At 43.2% G+C, this 16,727-nt stretch overlaps 1 protein-coding gene across 7 annotated transcripts in view; it reads left to right on the forward strand.

Annotated features, from left to right (window-relative positions):
* ANKS1A (ankyrin repeat and sterile alpha motif domain containing 1A) overlaps positions 1-16,727 on the forward strand; it is a 322,349-nt gene that overhangs the window by 284,499 nt on the left and 21,123 nt on the right. For all 7 annotated transcript variants that reach the window (XM_069756609.1, XM_069756607.1, XM_069756606.1 and 4 more), the window contains 2 exons: positions 11,946-12,083; positions 14,634-14,786. In XM_069756609.1, coding sequence (XP_069612710.1) covers positions 11,946-12,083; positions 14,634-14,786 — 291 coding nt within the window. The remainder of the gene's footprint in view (positions 1-11,945; positions 12,084-14,633; positions 14,787-16,727) is intronic.

The following is a 16,727-nucleotide window of genomic DNA, read 5'->3' on the forward strand; positions in this document are numbered from 1 at the left end:
TTTGATATGTTTTGCCTATTTATTAAAAATATTGAGCTAAATTTACCTTTATATAAAGTAATAAGGTGGCAACATATACTGTATTTACTTGTTTAGAAGTCGACCCAAGTTTAAGCCGAGGCACCTATTTTTGTCTAGAAAAACTGGGAAAACTTATTGACTCGAGTATAAGCCCATATATGCATTCTCCCCCAATCCCTATTCTATTATGCATTGCTCCTTACTCCCTTACTTGTATGTGTGGCTCCTTACTCCCATCCTTGTATGCGTAGCTCCTTATTCCCATCCTTGTATGCGTAGTTTCTCATCCCCATCCTTGTATGTAAGGCCACCCATGAGAAAAGCATTAAAAAATAAACATCCTACTTACCTTCCCTGCGTGCCCTCTCAGCATCTCGTTACGTTTTCCAGCCGCTTTTCCTGCCGGATGATCACATGTCCCCTGTCATTCTTGTTCACCTCTCTCCACCCTATGGGAGTGGAGAGCGGTGAATATTCATTACTTTAATGAGCGGGCACCCGTTAGAGCCCGGCAGCTGCAGGAAGCCTGCGGCTGTAACTGTGCGCGCACTATATTAATGACCTGGCCGTTTTTTGCAATTCTGACCAGTGTCCCTTTATGAGGTAATAACTCAGGAACGCTTCAACGAATCCTAGCGGTTCTGAGAATGTTTTTTCGTGACATATTGGGCTTCATGTTAGTGGTAAATTTAGGTCAATAATTTTAGCGTTTATTTGTGAAAAAAATGGAAATGTGGCGAAAATTTTGAAAATTTCGCAATTTTCAAATTTTGAAATTTTATTCTGTTAAACGAGAGAGTTATGTGACACAAAATAGTTAATAAATAACATTACCCACATGTCTACTTTACATCAGCACAATTTTAGAAACAAATTTTTTTTTTTGCTAGGAAGTTATAAGGGTTAAAATTTAACCAGCGATTTCTAATTTTTACAACAAAATTTACAAAACCATTTTTTTTAGGGACCATCTCACATTTGAAGTAAGTTTGAGGGGTATATATGGTTGAAAATACCCAAAAGTGACACCATTCTAAACACTGCACCCCACAGGGTACTCAAAACCACATTCAAGAAGTTTATTAACCCTTCAGGTGCTTCACAGCAGCAGAAGCAACATGAAAGGAAAAAATGAACATTTAACTTTTTAGTCACAAAAATTATGTTTTAGCAACAATTTTTTTATTTTCCCAAGGGTAAAAAGAGAAACTGGACACCAAAAGTTATTGTACAATTTGTCCTGAGTACGCCGATACCCCATATGTGGGGGGGGAGAACCACTGTTTTGGCGCACAACAGGGCTCAGAAGGGACGCCATTTTACTTTTTCAATGAAAAATTGGCTCCAATCTTTAGCGGACACCATCTCATGTTTGGAGAGCCCCTGTGTGCCTAAACATTGGAGGTCCCACACAAGTGACCCCATTTTGCAAACTAGACCCCCCCCCAAGGAGCTTATCTAGATGCATAGTGAGCACTTTGAACCCCCAGGTGCTTCACAAATTGATCCGTAAAAATGAAAAAGTACTTTTTTTTTCCACAAAAAATTTCTTTTAGCCTCAATTTGTTCATTTCCACATGGACAACAGGATAAAATGGATTGTAAAATTTATTGGGCAATTTCTCCTGAGTACACTGATACCTCACATGTGAGGGTAAACCACTGTTTGGGCACACGGCATTGCTCGGAAGGGAAGGAGCGCCATTTGACTTTTTGAATGAAAAATTAGCTCCAATTGTTAGCGGACACCATGTCGTGTTTGGAGAGCCCCTGTGTGCCTAAACATTGGAGCTCCCCCACATGTGACCCCATTTTGGAAACTAGACCTCCCGTGGAACTAATCTAGATGTGCGGTGACCACTTTAAACCCTCAAGTGCTTCACAGAAGTTTATAACGCAGAGCTGTGAAAATAAAAAATAATTTTCCCTTCCCCATGATGGCACCAACGTGAGAGATGGTTCCAGCCCCCCCAGGAACAGGAAACCTGCATAGGAGGTAAAAGATGGGGGCGGAACCTCTCTCCTCAGTTTGGTTTCCTGTTCCTGCGGGGAACCTGCCACATCGTCCCAGAGGGATCTCTCTCTGGAGGTGCCGGTCCGGAGACCGAGGCCCACAGCGGGAGCAGCTGGCGGCGTATACGGCCGCATCACTCACGTGGGGTGATCCGGAGCTGCGGCGGTGGCGTCCGTCCCGCGGGGGGGCTCCCCGGTGTCCTCTCCTGGCTGGAGGCTGGACCGGGGCAGAAGCGTGTCCCATCACTAGGCTGGCGCCGGGGTGAATGGAACTACTTCCGGGTTCAACCGGAAGTAGCGTCACACGCCGAGGAGAGCGCTGTGCTGACTCTCCCGGGGGGGGGAGGAAGTCAGGGGCGCTCACACCGCTTTCTCCCCGGTACTATATTAAGAGGCAGGGCATAAGCAGCAGTGCCTACAGCCTCTTCAGCATGGCGGACCCGACTGCGGAATCGCCGGTACCGGTGGACGTTCCACAGACCTCCGTGGTAAAGGTTCGGTGGGTGAGTACCTTTGTAAGGCAAAATAACATGTCAGTAACAGTGTTTCTGTATTATGTTGTGCAGGGGAGGAAGGTTACGGCCAAGCAGAAAAACAAAGTCTGCGCACTCTGTGATAGAGCTCTCCCTAAAACTTATGACAAATGGATCTGTCGTCTATGTATAGAAAAAACGGTGGCCGAGGAGTCCTCATCACTACTCCAAAATATAAAGAATATCGTGAGGGATGAAGTAAAAATCACAGTGAAGGAGCAAATGAAACAGCATGGACTGTATAGCTCGGAAAATCCACCTCCTAGACCTGCCCAAACCTCTGACGTGGAATCAGAGGGCGAACCTGGGGAATTGCCACCTGATGGTGATTCAGACTTAGACTCTTCGGATGAAGAGTGTGGGCGGCAGTATGTACTAGCTGAGGATGTTGGGAAACTGCTTAAGCTAGTTAGAGCAACATTGGGGGTTGAAACACCAAAAGAACATAAAACAACTCAGGATTCTATGTTTAGCAACCTAGAAGTAAAAAAACGCAGAGTCTTTCCCTTTCACGATAATGTTTTATACTTAATTAAAAAAGAGTGGAAAAAAACAACTAAAAAAATGTCAGTTCCCCAGACCCTTAAACGCAAATATCCGTTTGAGGAAGAAATTTGTGAAAAATGGGAGAAAGCACCTAAATTGGACTCTGCAATTGCAAGCACTTCCAAGGGCATAGCGCTTCCCTTCGAAGACATGGGGGCCCTCAAAGACCCTCTGGATAAAAAGGCGGACGCCTTCTTAAAATCGGCATGGGAAGCATCAACATGGGCATTCAAGCCAGGGGTAGCCGCTACCTGTACAGCTCGGGCCATGATAAAGTGGTTAGAGGAGTTGAGTGAGCAGATAAGGAACAAATGCCCTAGGAAGAGACTCTTAGAGGTAATACCCTCACTTTAAAATGCGGCAGGCTTCCTCGCATGTGCCCTCTCCAACTCTGGCAGAAGGGCATTGTGGCTAAAAAAATGGTCAGCTGACTTTCTGTCCAAAGTCAAATTATGTGCAGTCCCCTGTGAGGGCCAGTATCTCTTTGGGAAGGCACTTGATGAGATTCTAGAGAAGGCAGCAGATAAGAAGAAACACTTCCCACCTCCCCCCTTCTCAAGACGGCGGTGGAGTGATAACCGGCGTTCCTTTCGGGGTTCAGGAAAAGCAGGCCGGGGGATAGATCCACCCGTGGGAAACCCTGGGGTGAGAGAAGAGAAAGAGGATATCTCTTTAATAAGCCTCCTCAGAAATCAGACCCCAAACAACAATAATGACGCCAATATCCGGGTGGGAGGAAGACTTCAGTTTTTTGTCCACCTATGGGAAAAATTGCAGACATCACAGTGGGTAGTATCCCTACTAACCGAAGGCCTGCGTCTAAATTTCACCTCCCTCCCTCCTCCTCGAGTAAAAGTCACCCATGTCGCAAAGAGGAATCAAGCAACATTGGAAAGGGAAGTTCATCTCCTCAGGGAGAAACAAGTTCTCGTAGAAGTACCAACACAAGAAGTTGGGAAAGGATTTTACAGTACCCTATTCCTCACACCGAAGCCAGATGGTTCGCTAAGAACGATCTTCAATCTGAAATCCCTAAACCAATACATCAAGGTAGACAAATTCAAAATGGAGACGTTAAAAACTACAACAAAACTGCTATATCCAGGCTGTTACATGGCAGTAATAGACCTCACAGATGCCTATTATCACGTTCCCATCTGTGTAGAACATCAACAATTCCTAAGACTAATAGTAGAAATAAATCAAATCCCCACTCATCTACAGTACCAATGTCTCCCCTTTGGGGTGTCTGTGGCTCCCAGAATTTTTACAAAAATATTTTCAGAAATCGCGTCGCTGGTAAGGAAGGAATATATCTTACTAATACCATACCTAGACGACTTTCTCCTTGTGGCAGACAGCCAGGAAGAATGCGTACTAGCAGTCTCGAAAGTACGGGACCTGTTATCCAGATTGGGATGGCTGATCAATTTAAAAAAATCAAAGATGCATCCAGTCCAGATACAGGAATTCCTAGGAATTCAACTGGACTCAATCAGGCAAATTTGTATCCTTCCGGACAGGAAAATCAACGCCATAAAACAAAAGATAAATCAGATGCAATCAGGCCAGCCTATCTTGTTAAGAGAAGCCATGTCCCTTCTGGGGATGTTGACAGCCACAATCCCAGCGGTTCGGTGGGCACAAATACATTCAAGGGAGTTGCAATGGCAAATACTGACCGAACAGGCAAAAGATCCCCACAATCTGAACCAAAAAATCGTTCTATGGCCACAAGTACAGGATTCTTTAATTTGGTGGCTAAAAATAGAAAATTTAAAAAACGGGGTACCGTGGTCAGCCCAAGATCCGGTGGTCCTAACCACGGATGCAAGCCCTTTCGGTTGGGGGCACATTTAGAACATCAGATTCTGCAAGGCAAATGGGATCCTCAGATGGAGTCAGCATCCTCCAACCTAAAGGAGCTAACAGCAGTAAGGCTAGCAGTTCTGCAAGCAGAAGAAATTGTCGAAGGGAAACACCTAGTGGTCTTGTCCGACAACAGCACGGCAGTCTCCTACATAAATCGTCAAGGGGGAACAAGGTCAAGATCTTTGTTAGCAGAAACCAAAAGACTGTTTGCTTGGGCAGAAAATCACCTCCTATCTTTGACAAGTACCCATCTGAAAGGAACAAGCAATCTTGTTGCAGACTTCTTAAGCAGGCATATACTACATCAGAACGAATGGTCTTTAAACCAGGAAATTTTGGGGGAAATCTGTGCCCTTTGGGGTACCCCACAGATAGACCTCTTTGCCACAAAGCAAAACCGGAAGGTAGAAAGGTTCTATTCCCTGAACCCGCGAGAAGGAGTGGATGCGCTGTTACACCAATGGGATTTCCATCTGGCCTACGCGTTTCCTCCGTTTCCGCTGATACAGACAGTGTTGAAGAAGATCCGGGAGGAGGGAACACGAATAATACTGATTGCACCCTTCTGGCCGAAGAGGGCCTGGTTCACCTGGCTCAGGCGTATGTCCATAACGGACCCATGGATCCTTCCAGAAGTACCGAACCTTCTACATCAGGGTCCAGTGTTCCATCCTCAAGTACACAATCTGCATCTCACTGCTTGGAACTTGAGGGGGCTTCTACTAGGAAAGGGTTTCTCAGCTCCGTTAGTTTCTACTCTGCTATCCAGCAGGAAAAAAACTACATCTAATAAATATCAAAAAATCTGGGAGAAATTTCTAGAGTTCTCAGGGCGACGCCTATCAACCACCACTCAGAAAGTTCCAATAAGAGAAGTCTTAGAGTTCCTTCAAAAAGGTCTGGAACGGGGGTCATCTACCAGCACCCTAAAGGTGCAAGTTTCAGCGCTCGGCGCGCTATTTGATAAAAAATTGGCGGATCACCCCTGGGTGTACAGGTTCATCCGAGCCTCCTTCACGGCCAGACCATTTAAACCTCGGCCAAAAGTTGCTCCCTGGGATCTAAATTTAGTGCTTCAGGCCTTAACTTGTCCTCCTTTTGAGCCTCTTAGCTCTATATCGGAAAAAATCCTAACCCTAAAAACGGTTCTCCTGGTTGCCCTGACATCTGCCCGACGCATTAGTGAAATTCAGGCTATATCTATTGATCCTCCATACACTACAATTCTGGAGGATAGAGTAATAATCAAAACTGACCCGGCCTTCTTACCAAAGGTCAATTCAAAATTCCACAGGGACCAGGAGATTGTTTTACCCTAATTTTGTTCCAATCCAAAATCCCAGGGAGAACAAAACCTTTCATTGCCTGGATGTCAGACGTTGCCTAATCCAATACCTGGAGGTGACAAAATCATGACGACAATCTTCAGCCCTTTTTGTTTCCTTTCAGGGAGCAAACAGGGGTAAAAAAGCCACAAAATCTACTATTGCTCGGTGGCTCCGCATGGCTATCGCACTCTCTTACTCATCTGCAGGGCAATGCCCTCCACTAGGGGTGACAGCACACTCCACAAGAGCTATCGCCACATCCTGGGCGGAGAGGGCAAATGCGTCAATAGAGCAAATTTGTAATGCGGCAGTATGGGCTTCACCCTCTACCTTCTTTCGCCGCTATAGGTTAAACTTGGGGCTTTCAAGTCTTGCCTTTGGGAGGAAAGTCTTATCGGCTGTTGTCCCACCCTAGGAGTCTTCTTCTATTTTCTCCTCCCACGTTGGTGCCGTCATGGGAAAGGGAAAAAATGATAATTACTTACGGGTAATTTGATTTTCCAGATCCATGACGACACCATATTAATTCCCGCCCTATCTTGGTGATGGTTGTGTGTTACACAAAAAAAAAAAAAAGTATATGCATATAAAATGTATATATGAGTTAAGAAAAAAAAAACTGATGGGGAAATATAACTGCGCCTACGGCAACGATAGAGATAAATGTAATGTTACATTGAACCTGAACTAATAAAGCGGTTACCTTACATACTCTCAACAAACTGAGGAGAGAGGTGCCGCCCCCATCTTTTATCTCCTATGCAGGTTTCCTGTTCCTGGGGGGGCTGGAACCATCTCTCACGTTGGTGCCGTCATGGATCTGGAAAATCAAATTACCCGTAAGTAATTATCATTTTTTTCTTTCCTCAAAAATGATGTTTTAGCAAGCAATTTTTTATTTTCACAAGGGTAACAGGAGAAATTGGACCCCAACAGTTGTTGCCCAGTTTGTCCTGAGTACACTGATACCCCATATGTGGCTTTAAACCACTGTTTGGGCACACGTCGGGGCTCGGAAGGGAAGTAGTGACTTTTGAAATGCAGACTTTGATGGAATAGTCTGCGGGCATCACGTTGCGTTTGCAGAGCCCCTGATGTGCCTAAACAGTAGAAACTCCCCACAAGTGACCCCATTTTGGAAACTAGACCCCCCAAGGAACTTATCTAGTTATGTGGTGAGCACTTTGAACCCCCAAGTGCTTCACAGAAGTTTACAACGCAGAGCCGTGAAAATAAAAAATCATTTTTCTTTCCTCAAAAATGATGTTTTAGCAAGCACTTTTTTAATTTCACAAGGGTAACAGGAGAAATTGGACCCCAATAATTGTTGCCCAGTTTCTCCTGAGTATGCTCGTACCCCATATGTGGGGGTAGCCCACAGTTTGGGCGCACGTCGGGGCTCGGAAGGGAGGGAGCACCATTTGACTTTTTGAATGCAAGATTGACTGGAATCAATGGTGGCGCCATGTTGCGTTTGGAGACCCCTGATGTGCCTAAACAGTGGAAACCCCTCAATTCTAACTCCAACACTAACCCCATCTTACCCCTCACCCTAATCCCAACTCTAGCCATAACCCTAATCACAACCCTAACCCCAACACACCCCTAACCCTAATCCCAACTCTAGCCATAACCCTAATCCTAAACCTAATCCCAACCCTAACCGCAACACACCCCTAACCATAACTCTAACCACAGACTAATCTTAACCCTATTTCCAACCCTAGCCCTAATTCCAACCCTAACCCTAAGGCTATGTGCCCACATTGCGGATTCGTGTGAGATTTTTCCGCACCATTTTTGAAAAATCCACAGGTAAAAGGCACTGCATTTTACCTGCAGATTTACCGCGGATTTCCAGTGTTTTTTGTGCTGATTTCACCTGCGGACTCCTATTGAGGAACAGGTGTAAAACGCTGCGGAATCCGCTCAAAGAATTGACATGCTGCGGAAAATACAACACAGCGTTTCCGCGCGGTATTTTCCGCACCATGGACATAGCGGATTTGGTTTTCCATTGGTTTACATGGTACTGTAAACCTGATGGAAAACTGCTACGAATTTGCAGCGGCCAATCCGCTGCGGATCCGCAGCCAAATCCGCACTGTGTGCACATAGCCTAATTCTAACCCTAGTTGAAACCTTAATTCTAGCCGTAACCCTAACCCTAATATTTTCTTTATTTTATTATTGTCCCTACCTATGGGGGTGATAAAGGGGGGGGTTATTTATTATTTTTTTTATTTTGATTGCTGTGATAGAAGCTATCACAGCGATCAAAATGTACCTGTAACGAATCTGCCGGCCGGCAGATTTGGCGGGCGCACTGTGCATGTACCCGCCATTTTGGAAGATGGCGCCCATGAAACAGACGGAGGGACACAGGAGGTCAGTAAGTATGAGGGGGGAATCGGACAGCGGGGGGGGGGATCGGACTGCGGGGGGAGCGGACAGGAGGACGGAGGGGAGCGGAGGACACTAGATGGGAGGACGGAGGGGAGATCGGTGGCGGGAGGCAGATCGCGATCTCCAGCCATGGCTGATGCTATTGCAGCATCGGCCATGGCTGGATTGTAATATTTCACCAGTTTTCATTGGTGAAATATTACTATCGCTCTGATTGAAAGTGAAACATCACTTTCAACAGCCAATCAGAGCTATTGTAGCCATGGGGGGGCGAAGCCACCCCCCCTGGGCTCAAGTACAACTCCCCCTGTCCCTGCAGGTCGGGTGAAATTACAGTTAACTCTTTCACCCGGCCTGCAGGAGCGCAATCCGACCATGACGCATATGCTGCGTCACAGGTCGGATTGGCACAGGTTTTCATGACGCATACGCTGCATCAAAGGTCGGGAAGGGGTTAACCCTTCTAACTTCTTAATGATAAAAATTGTTTAAAAAATTGTGCTGATGTAAATGTTAACTATTTTGTATCACATGACTCTATGGTTTAAGTTTAAAAGTTTGAAAATTGCAAAAATTTTCCCCAAATTCCTGCTACTTCTAGAAATAAACGCAAGTCATGTTGAACAAATTTTACCACTATCATGAAGTACAAAAAAAAAAAAAACAATCTCCGGATCAGTGGCATTTGTTAAAGCATTCCAGAGTTTTGCCTCATAAAATTAAGATGGCACTGGTCAGAATTGAAACAATTGGCCTGGTGACAAAGGTGAAAACAGACTTGCACGAAAGGGTTAACTTTCGTGGAAACTATGTACAATAGTTAGCGGGTGCATAACTTCACAAACCTTTCCTTTACAATAAGGATCATCTTCACACAGTTCTCTACTTCTTCCTCGCTTACTTGTTTCTTCAAGTTCCTCTTTCTTCACCACAACCCAGCACAGTACTACAGTCCAATAAGTGAGAGTTCTATTGTCAAACCACAGTTCTGCATTCTTATTTCCTGTTGGGGGAATTTGTTTGCCACTATGGCCTATAACTAACCTTTCTGCTTGTTGACACATTGGAACTCCCGCTTGTTGCAGTTTTTGCCTTATGTTTCCTATTCCTTCCTGGCTCATTATCTCTGAGTTGTAAACTCGGGGCTTTACTGCTAGGCATCCTGTCCCCAGGACCCCTGTCTAGTGCATCACTCTGTCCTTTGGTCACTTTCCTTCCTCTTTTCCAGATCTCACTATCCACTATCTCAGACTCAACTCATGTCAAGGACACCCATATCATGTGGCTCTGCTTATTTTTACAATACTGCTCGTTTATTGACACCAGTGACTGTCAGATGAATGGGGGACCAAGCATCCATTGTTTACCAATCTGTCATGTGCTTGACAGCACGTGAAACGCTGGCTCTGATCAGCGGAAGATCGTTAACTGCCGGTCACAGGTCTGCGATTCCAACGCTGTCAGATGAAAGGTTACCCCCGGTCACAGGTGTCAGTAGATAAGTACTACTCTCATCATCCTACACTTGCCCTCGCTGCTGGCAGCGAAAGCAGGCAGGGCTGATGAGAGTATTCATCAGCCAGCATCTGTGCAATAACTAAAAAACATGACTTTGGTTCACCTCTATTTCTTGATAACCAGTGCAGGTGAAGCTGACCGCTGCGGGCTGCAACCCCGAGCTGTCAGTTTTATATTGGCTGGTTATCAAAAATAGAAGGGTCTTCACGCCGTATTTTTTTCATTATGTAAATAAATAAAAAGCGGTGTGGGTCCCATCACCCATTTTTCAAAACCAGCCAAGCTAAAGCCGTCAACTGGGGGCTGCTATTCTCAGACTGGGAAGGAGCCATGGATATTGGCCCTCCCCAGCCTGAAAATAGCAGCCTGCAGCCGCCCTAGAAAAGGTACACCTATTTGATGCAGCAAAACTGGCGTTCCGCCCAGCTCTTCTCACTAACCCCATAGTAAGATTGTAAAAGAGACACAACCAGAATAAGGTCCTTAATTCGAAATTCAACTCCTCACCCTCTTTTACCCCCTTTATTGTAAAAAATTAAAAATAAAAAAGGAAAGTTATGCTCACCAGTCTGACGAGAAGATAATCCACCGATGCCTGTGTCCCCGGTAAAAGAAAAAAACATAATGAAACACCTTATTCCTTACCTGTCCGATGAGAAAATAATCCATACTGTCCTATGACGATCTAGATGATTTGAAGAGCAGTCACATGAGTGACACCAGCCGGAACACACCGAGCAGAGCGTGAAAAGTGCTGCTTGCCTATCACCGGCGGTGGATTATCTTCTCGTCAGACAGGCGAGTATAACTTTGATTTTTTTAGTTTTTATTTATTTTTTTTAAAAATGGGTGGGGGGTTTTATATCAAAGGACTTTATTCTGGCTGTATCTTACTAGGGTTAGTAATGGGGGCGTCTTATAGACAACTCTCAATTACTAACCTGTGAGCTTGATGTCACGGCCATAAAACAGCTGACATCAATCCCACAGCTGTTACCCCACTTGCCACAATATCAGGGCAAGTGGGCAGAGTCGGGCAAAGCAGTAGAATTGGCGCATCTAATAAATGCTTATCAAATCAATTTTAACCTGTTAACCATTAAATGCTGAGGATCACATGAATGTGTGTGCGATGTGGGGTCATGTCATATGTTTAATTTGTTGGTTTTCTGCTCAGGACACATTCATGATGCCATACCAGAGACAATAGTTTGCTGCAGTGATGGAGGAGCAGGGTGTAAGTTTACTTAAAGGAGTATTCTCATCTCCAAGATCCTATCGCAATATCTAGTAGGTGTAATACTAATAATATTAACAAACACCTCCAATTAGAAATGTAGTATAGTTCTTCTGATTCACCATGTCGCTCACCATGTGCAGGGCAATGCAGTAGCTTAGATATCCATGGTTAAGACCACTCATACCCTGACAGTAAGTTGCTAGTGGTCATAACTATGGATACCTAAGCTATTGCAATGCCTTCACATGGTAAGTGGCATAGCGAATCAGAAGAATTATACTACATTTTGAATTTTAAATATTTGCTATTGTTATTATTACACCTACTGCATATTGAGATAGGATCTTCGAGATGAGAATACCCCTTTAAATTCTTGAACACTGAGTGTAATATACTGAGTTTCCAGTGAAAGTGCAACCTCGCTTATCCCGTTTTGACTAATTCCTGCATGTCTTCCAATTTATTTAGAATGTAATTGCAGAACATGAGATTCGGAACATATCTTGTGCAGCTCAGGACCCAGAAGACCTATGTACTTTTGCCTATATTACAAAGGATCTGCAGACCAGCCACCATTACTGCCATGTTTTTGGCACTGCTGATGTGGTGAGATAAGAGTTAACCATTGCTCTTTTATCCTGTAAGATAAAGTGATTTCTTAAAATGTATCGGACATATGAGATACCGGAGAGGAGAAACCTCACCACTATCTTTACATTTAATATTGTGTCAAAGGGTCAAAGCAACACCTTGGACAAAGTTCTTCCTTGCTCCGTGGGTCACATATTTCTTTCTGTAAGCTAAAATCTGTAGCATTACAAATTAGATGCAAAAAGAGGTGTTCATTCACCTAGGTACATGCAGTATACAGACCAGGTAAATACAGTCATGGCCAAAAGTGCTGGCACCTTTGAATTTGTTCTAAAAAATGAAGTATTACTCCAAAAAAATGATTTAAATCACACGTTTTATTATACATGTTTATTTCCTTTGTGTATATTGGAAAAGCACCAAAAAACTGAGAACAAAGCAAATTGGCATCATTTCACACAAAACCCCAAAATGAGAGGGACAAAATTGTTGGCACCATTCCAAAATTGTTGCTAAACAACTTTGTTTAAGCATGTGATTCTCGTACAAACTCACCTGTGGCAAGTAACAGTTGTGGGCATTAAAAAAATCACACCTGAAACCAGATGAAGAGGGGAGAAGTTGATTGAATATCTGAATTGTGTGTCTGTGTGGTGCAACACTAAGCATTGAAAACTGTCTGAGGACTTGAGAACTAAAATTGTTGAACAATAACAACCTCAAGGTTACAAGGGATCTTTATATTTCTTTGTCCATGGTGCATAACATAATCTAGAAGTTTACATCCCATGGCACTGTAGCTAATGTCTCTGGACTTAGTTGGCAGAGTAAAATTGATGAAAGATTGCAATGCAGGATAGTCCGGATGGTTGATAAACAGCCTCAGTCAAGTTCGAAAAAAAATTCAAGCTGTCCTGGAGGCTCGGTGTATCAGTGTCAATGCAAACTATCCGTCGACATTTGAATTAACTGAAACGCTGTGGCAAGAGACCCAGGAGGACCCCATTGCTGACACAGAGACATAGAAAAGCGTGAGTAAGCCAAAATCCTTCTGGGAAAGCATCTCGTGGAAAGATAAGACTAAGATAGAACTTTTTGGTAAAGCACATCATTTTAGAACACAGTTCATAGAGTCTAATATGGTGGAGGTTCAAAGAAAGAAAAATCGATGAATCCAGCAGGAATGTAATAAAATAAGCGAATTTATTTCTTCATTTTTTTTTCTTTTTAAAAAAAAAGGAAAAAGTTATATCATATGGTACACCACTTGTAAATAAGTTATAATTTCTTACAGCATTATGCACATATGGCAGAGTTCTTCTGACGCGTTTCGACTGACGTCTTAATCAGACCATGATTAAGACGTCAATCGAAACGCGTCGGAAGAACGCCATATGTGCATAATGCTGTAAGAAATGATAACTTATTTACAAGTGGTGTACCATAGGATATAACTTTTTCCTTTTTCAAAAAAAAAATGAAGAAATTCACTGATTTTATTACATTCCTGCTGGATTCATCGATTTTTCTGTGGGCTGAGTGCTCAACTTTTCCGTGCAGGAACAGATGTGGAATAGCCAATATTCAGGTGAGCTTGACTATCTTTTGGTTTTTTGGAGGTTCAAAGATGTTTTAGGGTCGTATTGCTGCTTCTGGAACTGGATGCCTTGACTGTGTGTAAGGCATCACTTAGTCTGAGAACTCTCTAGCAGCTGGAGAGTTCTGAAGTGGCCAGCAATGAGTCTGGATCTAAATCTCATTGAACACCTGTGGAGAGATCTTAACACTGCTGGTGGGAGAAAGCACCCTCCAAATATGAGACCCGGAGAAGCATGTTGATGGGTATAAGAAACTATTGATTGCAGTAATTTATTCCAAAGGGTGTGTACCAAATATTAAGTTGAGGGTCACAAAGAAAAAATTGAATGACAGAAAGACAAAAAAATCGACTTATTAGTGGAGATGATGGTCTCTGAAGCAACGACACCCTTCACGGTATAAATCGTTGACACATTGAAGCGTGCAAGACGCGAAACGGCCGTAGTCTTTTGTTTTTTTTCTGTGTGTGCTGCTAACGTCTCTCCTTTATAACCTTGTCCACATTGTGCAAATGAAATAAAGGACAAAGGTTTTTTTCTATTTCTCGGAAGATTCGAGTTGTGTGGCTGTTTTCTTCTTATTTCTGGATTAACTTGAGGGTGCCAACAATTTTGTCTGGACCATTTTCACTTTTTTTATATTGTTCCAATACTCACAAAGGAGATACCGTATGTACTCATGTATAAGTCGTGGCACCTAATTTTGCGTCAAAAAAACTGGGAAAACTTATTGACTGGAGCATAAGCTGGGTATGCATTGTCCCCTAATCCCTATTCTGGTATGCGTGGCTGATTATTACTATTCTAAGATCTATTGAGTAAAATTAACTTTGTTCATGGGAAAATCCATTAAGGGTTACTAATATACCTTAGGGGTTACAAAAGAAGTAACCCATGATAAATTTTATGGTAAATAGTCAAACTTTACACGGTGAGTGACAATAAAATGTTGTTTCCCTTTCTACAGAACCAGGCCTATGAAATAATTCTTACTCTAGGTCAGGCTTTTGAGGTTGCATATCAACTGGCAATACAGGCACAAAAATCTCGTCATCCTGATCCCATCTCTCGACCCTCAAAACCCATTCCTAAGCCACGTGGCAGTATAAGGCGACCGCACGTGAGTAATGTACAATAGCTTTTATGTTTGAGACAAAGGGTTACAGATTGACACTTCGGTATAGTGGAGAATCTCAAGCTTGTGGCATAGTTCGATTGACATCATATTAAAACATGGGTGGGCAGTTACTGTTCCCAAGGGGCCACATGAGAGACCATGACTGTTGGAGAGGGACGAACCAATAGGCTAAAATAAATTGTTTGTTATTAATATTAACATATTTAATATATTTAATATTGAGTAGAATTAAGTATGCTGAGATGTCCCTATATACAGCATGTACCCCCACAGTCTCCTATATACAGTTTGAGTGCTCATATAACCCCCTGTATGCAGTGTGAACCCTCACATAGCTCCCTGTATGCAGTGTGAGCCCCCATATAGTTTCTCTATATACAGTATAAGCCCTCACATAGCCCTTTATATACATGAAAACATCTCATACATATATGAAATAAAAAATAAAAACACATACTCTCCTCAATCCCATTCCCTTGGCGCTCTGCTCCTTTCTGCAGTGCACTGACTCTCAGCAACAGCAGAGCGATGAATTGACGTCATCCCATCAGCTAGCTCACATTCTGTTTGGTGGATGCACCGCTGTCTGTATCCTGAGAATGCAGATAGCGGTGACAGTGAGTATAGCAGCGGACTGGCAGCAGTGGACATGGTGTGGCCCGTGGACTGTTTTCGTCCTCGGGCCAGACTGGAAAAGCCAGAGAGCCGCACTTTGCCCAGCTCTGTATTAAAGCATTACTTTTAACCCCTTCATGACCCAGCCTATTTTGACCTTAAAGACCTTGCCGTTTTTTGCAATTCTGACCAGTGTCCCTTTATGAGGTAATAACTCAGGAACGCTTCAACGGATCCTAGCGGTTCTGAGATTGTTTTTTCGTGACATATTGGGCTTCATGTTAGTGGTAAATTTAGGTCAATAAATTCTGCATTTATTTGTGATAAACACGGAAATTTGGCGAAAATTTTGAAAATTTCGCAATTTTCACATTTTGAATTTTTATTCTGTTAAACCAGAGAGATATGTGACACAAAATAGTTAATAAATAACATTTCCCACATGTTTACTTTACATCAGCACAATTTTGGAAACAAAATTTTTTTTTGTTAGGAAGTTATAAGGGTTAAAATTCGACCAGCGATTTGTCATTTTTACAACGAAATTTACAAAACCATTTTTTTTAGGGACCACCTCACATTTGAAGTCAGTTTGAGGGGTCTATATGGCTGAAAATACCCAAAAGTGACACCATTCTAAAAACTGCACCCCTCAAGGTACTCAAAACCACATTCAAGAAGTTTATTAACCCTTCAGGTGCTTCACAGCAGCAGAAGCAACATGGAAGGAAAAAATGAACATTTAACTTTTTAGTCACAAAAATTATCTTTTAGCAACAATTTTTTTATTTTCCCAATGGTAAAAGGAGAAACTGAACCACGAAAGTTGTTGTCCAATTTGTCCTGAGTACGCTGATACCTCATATGTGGGGGTAAACCACTGTTTTGGCGCACGGCAGGGCTTGGAAGGGAAGGAGCGCCATTTGACTTTTTGAATCAAAAATTGGCTCCACTCTTTAGCGGACACCATGTCACGTTTGGAGAGCCCCCGTGTGCCTAAAAATTGGAGCTCCCCCACAAGTGACCCCATTTTGGAAACTAGACGCCCCAAGGAACTTATCTAGATGCATAGTGAGCACTTTGAACCCCCAGGTGCTTCACAAATTGATCCGTAAAAATGAAAAAGTACTTTTTTTTCACAAAAAAATTCTTTTAGCCTCAATTTTTTCATTTTCACATGGGCAACAGGATAAAATGGATCCTAAAATGTGTTGGGCAATTTCTCCTGAGTACACCAATACCTCACATGTGGAGGTAAACCACTGTTTGGGCACATGGTAAGGCTCGGAAGGGAAGGAGCGCCATTTG

This window comes from Ranitomeya imitator, chromosome 3 (assembly GCF_032444005.1).
Source record: "Ranitomeya imitator isolate aRanImi1 chromosome 3, aRanImi1.pri, whole genome shotgun sequence".
In the NCBI taxonomy this organism is placed as follows: domain Eukaryota; kingdom Metazoa; phylum Chordata; class Amphibia; order Anura; family Dendrobatidae; genus Ranitomeya; species Ranitomeya imitator.